Below are 7500 nucleotides of genomic sequence, written 5' to 3' on the forward strand. Positions count from 1 at the left end.
CACTATCAGTTAGAGGGGAAACTGGGATTCTACCACCCCACTATCAGTTAGAGGGGGATTCTACCACCCCACTATCAGTTAGAGGGGAAACTGGGCTTCTACCACCCCACTATAAGTTAGAGGGGGATTCTACCACCCCACTATCAGTTAGAGGGGAAACTGGGATTCTACCACCCCACTATCAGTTAGAGGGGAAACTGGGATTCTACCACCCCACTATCAGTTAGAGGGGAAACTGGGATTCTACCACCCCACTATCAGTTAGAGGGGAAACTGGGATTCTACCACCCCACTATCAGTTAGAGGGGAAACTGGGATTCTGTTTTGTTCTCTCAGTGTTTGCCTCCGGTAGAGAAAATTGAGTTCCTGTACTGGGAACATCTCACCATGATTGAGTTCCTGTACTGGGAACATCTCAACATGATTGAGTTCCTGTATTGGGAACATCTCAACATGATTGTGTTCCTGTATTGGGAACATCTCAACATGATTGTGTTCCTGTACTGGGAACATCTCACCATGATTGAGTTCCTGTATTGGGAACATCTCAACATGATTGTGTTCCTGTATTGGGAACATCTCAACATGATTGTGTTCCTGTATTGGGAACATCTCACCATGATTGAGTTCCTGTACTGGGAACATCTCACCATGATTGAGTTCCTGTATTGGGAACATCTCAACATGATTGTGTTCCTGTATTGGGAACATCTCAACATGATTGAGTTCCTGTACTGGGAACATCTCAACATGATTGAGTTCCTGTACTGGGAACATCTCAACATGATTGAGTATATATATATATCAGGATAGATCAGCATATTCATCTCTAGAGGTTAGGTCATGTTACAGGGACAGACTGGGTTTGAACTATGTACCACAGGACTGTGTTAGCCAGCTGTGCTAAAGTCTAGGCATGACCTTTTTGGCCTCAGATAACCTTACTCATCACACAAGTGTGGTTCACTGAATCCCCTCTGTAACACGGACCTGGATCATTGAGACCCACCTGCGCAGCATGAGTTTGGGGTTCTTGGCGACGTATTGCTGCACCAGGTCTCCCAGTAAGGTCTTCATGACATCGGTGAAGTACTCCAGCTTGTCGTGCAGCGCCATGGTCAGGAGAGACGCCACGTAGCCTCGGTCACGCTGGGAGAAGTTCTGCTGGGCCTCCAGAGTGTGGATGAACTGAAAGAGTCGGAGAATCGATTATTATTATAAAAAGTCCAATGTATCTTCTGCTTTATCCCAACCCGTCTGAGAGCCATATTACAGCGCCCCTGGAACAGTTGGTAGCCATATTACAGCGCCCCTGGAACAGTTGGTAGCCATATTACAGCGCCCCTGGAACAGTTGGTAGCCATATTACGCCCCCTGGAACAGTTGGTAGCCATATTACGCCCCCTGGAACAGTTGGTAGCCATATTACGCCCCCTGGAACAGTTGGTAGCCATATTACGCGCCCCTGGAACAGTTGGTAGCCATATTACGCCCCCTGGAACAGTTGGTAGCCATATTACGCCCCCCTGGAACAGTTGGTAGCCATATTACAGCGCCCCTGGAACAGTTGGTAGCCATATTACGCCCCCCTGGAACAGTTGGTAGCCATATTACGCCCCCTGGAACAGTTGGTAGCCATATTACGCCCCCTGGAACAGTTGGTAGCCATATTACGCCCCCTGGAACAGTTGGTAGCCATATTACGCCCCCTGGAACAGTTGGTAGCCATATTACGCCCCCCTGGAACAGTTGGTAGCCATATTACGCCCCCTGGAACAGTTGGTAGCCATATTACGCCCCCCTGGAACAGTTGGTAGCCATATTACGCCCCCTGGAACAGTTGGTAGCCATATTACGCCCCCCTGGAACAGTTGGTAGCCATATTACGCCCCCTGGAACAGTTGGTAGCCATATTACGCCCCCTGGAACAGTTGGTAGCCATATTACGCCCCCCTGGAACAGTTGGTAGCCATATTACGCCCCCCTGGAACAGTTGGTAGCCATATTACAGCGCCCCTGGAACAGTTGGTAGCCATATTACAGCGCCCCTGGAACAGTTGGTAGCCATATTACAGCGCCCCTGGAACAGTTGGTAGCCATATTACGCCCCCCTGGAACAGTTGGTAGCCATATTACAGCGCCCCTGGAACAGTTGGTAGCCATATTACGCCCCCCTGGAACAGTTGGTAGCCATATTACAGCGCCCCTGGAACAGTTGGTAGCCATATTACGCCCCCCTGGAACAGTTGGTAGCCATATTACGGCCCCCCTGGAACAGTTGGTAGCCATATTACGGCGCCCCTGGAACAGTTGGTAGCCATATTACGCCCCCTGGAACAGTTGGTAGCCATATTACAGCCCCCCTGGAACAGTTGGTAGCCATATTACAGCCCCCCTGGAACAGTTGGTAGCCATATTACGCCCCCTGGAACAGTTGGTAGCCATATTACGCCCCCTGGAACAGTTGGTAGCCATATTACGCCCCCCTGGAACAGTTGGTAGCCATATTACGCCCCCTGGAACAGTTGGTAGCCATATTACGCCCCCCCTGGAACAGTTGGTAGCCATATTACGGCCCCCCTGGAACAGTTGGTAGCCATATTACGCCCCCCTGGAACAGTTGGTAGCCATATTACGCCCCCTGGAACAGTTGGTAGCCATATTACGCCCCCTGGAACAGTTGGTAGCCATATTACGCCCCCCTGGAACAGTTGGTAGCCATATTACGCCCCCCTGGAACAGTTGGTAGCCATATTACGCCCCCTGGAACAGTTGGTAGCCATATTACGCCCCCCCTGGAACAGTTGGTAGCCATATTACGCCCCCTGGAACAGTTGGTAGCCATATTACGCCCCCTGGAACAGTTGGTAGCCATATTACGCCCCCTGGAACAGTTGGTAGCCATATTACGCCCCCCTGGAACAGTTGGTAGCCATATTACGCCCCCTGGAACAGTTGGTAGCCATATTACAGCCCCCTGGAACAGTTGGTAGCCATATTACGCCCCCCCTGGAACAGTTGGTAGCCATATTACGCCCCCCTGGAACAGTTGGTAGCCATATTACGCCCCCCCTGGAACAGTTGGTAGCCATATTACAGCCCCCCTGGAACAGTTGGTAGCCATATTACGCCCCCCTGGAACAGTTGGTAGCCATATTACGCCCCCTGGAACAGTTGGTAGCCATATTACGCCCCCTGGAACAGTTGGTAGCCATATTACGCCCCCTGGAACAGTTGGTAGCCATATTACGCCCCCCTGGAACAGTTGGTAGCCATATTACGCCCCCCTGGAACAGTTGGTAGCCATATTACGCCCCCTGGAACAGTTGGTAGCCATATTACGGCCCCCTGGAACAGTTGGTAGCCATATTACGCCCCCCTGGAACAGTTGGTAGCCATATTACGCCCCCTGGAACAGTTGGTAGCCATATTACGCCCCCTGGAACAGTTGGTAGCCATATTACGCCCCCTGGAACAGTTGGTAGCCATATTACGCCCCCTGGAACAGTTGGTAGCCATATTACGCCCCCCTGGAACAGTTGGTAGCCATATTACGCCCCCTGGAACAGTTGGTAGCCATATTACGCCCCCCTGGAACAGTTGGTAGCCATATTACGCCCCCTGGAACAGTTGGTAGCCATATTACGCCCCCTGGAACAGTTGGTAGCCATATTACGCCCCCCTGGAACAGTTGGTAGCCATATTACGCCCCCCTGGAACAGTTGGTAGCCATATTACGCCCCCTGGAACAGTTGGTAGCCATATTACGCCCCCCCTGGAACAGTTGGTAGCCATATTACGCCCCCCTGGAACAGTTGGTAGCCATATTACGCCCCCTGGAACAGTTGGTAGCCATATTACGCCCCCCTGGAACAGTTGGTAGCCATATTACGCCCCCCTGGAACAGTTGGTAGCCATATTACGCCCCCCTGGAACAGTTGGTAGCCATATTACGCCCCCCTGGAACAGTTGGTAGCCATATTACGCCCCCCTGGAACAGTTGGTAGCCATATTACGCCCCCCTGGAGAGGTTTTTGTAATGGTTAAGTACCTTGCTTAAGGGCGCAATGGCAGGGGCCGGCAACTAGAATTTGATACCAGCAAACCAATGGTTGCCAGCTCACTTCCCACCAGATTTGTCCAGACAAACCGACACTGTCTGTCTGTCTGTCTGTCTGTCTGTCTGTCTGTCTGTCTGTCTGTCTGTCTGTCTGTCTGTCTGTCTGTCTGTCTGTCTGTCTGTCTGTCTGTCTGTACCGTAATCCCTAAAGATCTTTATTTATTCAATGCATTTAAGTGCATACCAATTAAATAAAGATTCAAATATTTGGGGGTTTGAATAAATGAGCATGTGTTGCACCACTTTTTGTTTTTAATCATGTTTACCTTGTATTCTTAGATTCCACCTACAATGCCTTTTAGATTTGCCTTCTTGTGTAAATATTTTCTGTCTGGATTTTAATGATTTGTATCCGTCCGTCCGTCCGTCCGTCCGTCCAACCATTTACTCACCCTGATAAGGAACAGTCTGTTGTTGAGGAGGTTGTTGAGTTGCCCCAGGCCCTGTTCCACTGTCCGTCTGCGGGACTCTGGCAGGTCCAGGTTCTGACTCAGTGGAGCCCCCCTCTGGCCGGGGAAGAACACGCGCTCTGCATACGTTTTATAGTCCAGGAGAGGAATACCTGGTCCACCCACATCACTGCTCAGATCCATCATCTCTGTCATCAGATCTGGAGAGGAGAGGAGGAGGAGGAGGAGGAGACGAGACGAGAGGAGAGGAGAGGAGAGGGGAGGGGAGAGGAGAGGAGAGGAGAGGGGAGGGGAGGGGAGGGAGGGGAGGGGAGAGGAGAGGAGAGGAGAGGAGAGGAGAGGGAGAGGAGAGGAGAGGAGAGGAGAGGAGAGGGGAGGGGAGGGGAGGGGAGGGGAGGGGAGGGGAGGGGAGAGGAGAGGAGAGGAGAGGAGAGGAGAGGAGAGGAGAGGAGAGGAGAGGAGAGGAGAGGAGAGGAGAGGAGAGGAGAGGAGGAAGGGAATAAATTAATCCTGTCTTTATGAGGCTCAGGAGCTGTATAAATGTTATACCTGCGTCCAAAATGGCAACCTATCTTCTATGTAAAGCACTATCTTCTATGTAAAGCACTATCCCCTATGTAAAGCACTATCCCCTATGTAAAGCACTATCCTCTATGTAAAGCACTATCTTCTATGTAAAGCACTATCCCCTATGTAAAGCACTATCCCCTATGTAAAGCACTATCCTCTATGTAAAGCACTATCCCCTATGTAAAGCACTATCCCCTATGTAAAGCACTATCCCCTATGTAAAGCACTATGTAAAGCACTATCCTCTATGTAAAGCACTATCCCCTATGTAAAGCACTATCCTCTATGTAAAGCACTATCCCCTATGTAAAGCACTATCCCCTATGTAAAGCACTATCCCCTATGTAAAGCACTATCCCCTATGTAAAGCACTATCCCCTATGTAAAGCACTATCCTCTATGTAAAGCACTATCCTCTATGTAAAGCACTATGTAAAGCACTATCCCCTATGTAAAGCACTATCCCCTATGTAAAGCACTATCCCCTATGTAAAGCACTATCCCCTATGTAAAGCACTATCCCCTATGTAAAGCACTATGTAAAGCACTATCCCCTATGTAAAGCACTATCCTCTATGTAAAGCACTATCCTCTATGTAAAGCACTATCCCCTATGTAAAGCACTATCCTCTATGTAAAGCACTATCCCCTATGTAAAGCACTATCCCCTATGTAAAGCACTATCCCCTATGTAAAGCACTATCCTCTATGTAAAGCACTATGTAAAGCACTATCCCCTATGTAAAGCACTATCCTCTATGTAAAGCACTATCCCCTATGTAAAGCACTATCCCCTATGTAAAGCACTATCCTCTATGTAAAGCACTATCCTCTATGTAAAGCACTATCCCCTATGTAAAGCACTATGTAAAGCACTATCCTCTATGTAAAGCACTATCCTCTATGTAAAGCACTATCCCCTATGTAAAGCACTATCCTCTATGTAAAGCACTATCCTCTATGTAAAGCACTATCCCCTATGTAAAGCACTATGTAAAGCACTATCCCCTATGTAAAGCACTATCCTCTATGTAAAGCACTATCCTCTATGTAAAGCACTATCCTCTATGTAAAGCACTATCCTCTATGTAAAGCACTATCCCCTATGTAAAGCACTATCCTCTATGTAAAGCACTATCCTCTATGTAAAGCACTATCCCCTATGTAAAGCACTATGTAAAGCACTATCCTCTATGTAAAGCACTATCCTCTATGTAAAGCACTATCCCCTATGTAAAGCACTATCCTCTATGTAAAGCACTATCCCCTATGTAAAGCACTATCCTCTATGTAAAGCACTATCCCCTATGTAAAGCACTATCCCCTATGTAAAGCACTATCCCCTATGTAAAGCACTATCCACTATGTAAAGCACTATGTAAAGCACTATCCCCTATGTAAAGCACTATCCTCTATGTAAAGCACTATCCCCTATGTAAATCACTATCCCCTATGTAAAGCACTATCCCCTATGTAAAGCACTATCCCCTATGTAAAGCACTATCCTCTATGTAAAGCACTATCCTCTATGTAAAGCACTATCCTCTATGTAAAGCACTATCCCCTATGTAAAGCACTATCCACTATGTAAAGCACTATCCTCTATGTAAAGCACTATCCCCTATGTAAAGCACTATCCTCTATGTAAAGCACTATCCTCTATGTAAAGCACTATCCCCTATGTAAAGCACTATCCCCTATGTAAAGCACTATCCTCTATGTAAAGCACTATCCCCTATGTAAAGCACTATCCCCTATGTAAAGCACTATCCCCTATGTAAAGCACTATGTAAAGCACTATCCTCTATGTAAAGCACTATCCCCTATGTAAAGCACTATCCTCTATGTAAAGCACTATCCTCTATGTAAAGCACTATCCCCTATGTAAAGCACTATCCTCTATGTAAAGCACTATCCCCTATGTAAAGCACTATCCCCTATGTAAAGCACTATGTAAAGCACTATCCTCTATGTAAAGCACTATCCTCTATGTAAAGCACTATCCTCTATGTAAAGCACTATCCCCTATGTAAAGCACTATCCCCTATGTAAAGCACTATCCACTATGTAAAGCACTATCCTCTATGTAAAGCACTATCCCCTATGTAAAGCACTATCCTCTATTTAAAGCACTATGTAAAGCACTATCCCCTATGTAAAGCACTATGTAAAGCACTATCCTCTATGTAAAGCACTATCCTCTATGTAAAGCACTATCCCCTATGTAAAGCACTATCCTCTATGTAAAGCACTATCCTCTATGTAAAGCACTATCCCCTATGTAAAGCACTATCCTCTATTTAAAGCACTATGTAAAGCACTATCCCCTATGTAAAGCACTATCCCCTATGTAAAGCACTATCCTCTATGTAAAGCACTATCCTCTATGTAAATCACTAT

General features: G+C 47.4%; 1 protein-coding gene across 1 annotated transcript in view; it reads right to left on the minus strand.

Moving 5' to 3' along the window:
* LOC106590801 (plexin-B3) overlaps positions 1–7500 on the minus strand; it is a gene marked incomplete at its 5' end in the record, with an annotated part of 87053 nt that overhangs the window by 21929 nt on the left and 57624 nt on the right. Inside the window, 2 exon segments of the mRNA XM_045713070.1 lie at positions 1010–1188; positions 4513–4730. Of these exon segments, the coding sequence (XP_045569026.1) occupies positions 1010–1188; positions 4513–4730 (397 nt within the window).

The sequence above is a fragment of the Salmo salar genome, unplaced genomic scaffold, assembly GCF_905237065.1.
Source record: "Salmo salar unplaced genomic scaffold, Ssal_v3.1, whole genome shotgun sequence".
Taxonomy (NCBI): Eukaryota; Metazoa; Chordata; class Actinopteri; order Salmoniformes; family Salmonidae; genus Salmo; species Salmo salar.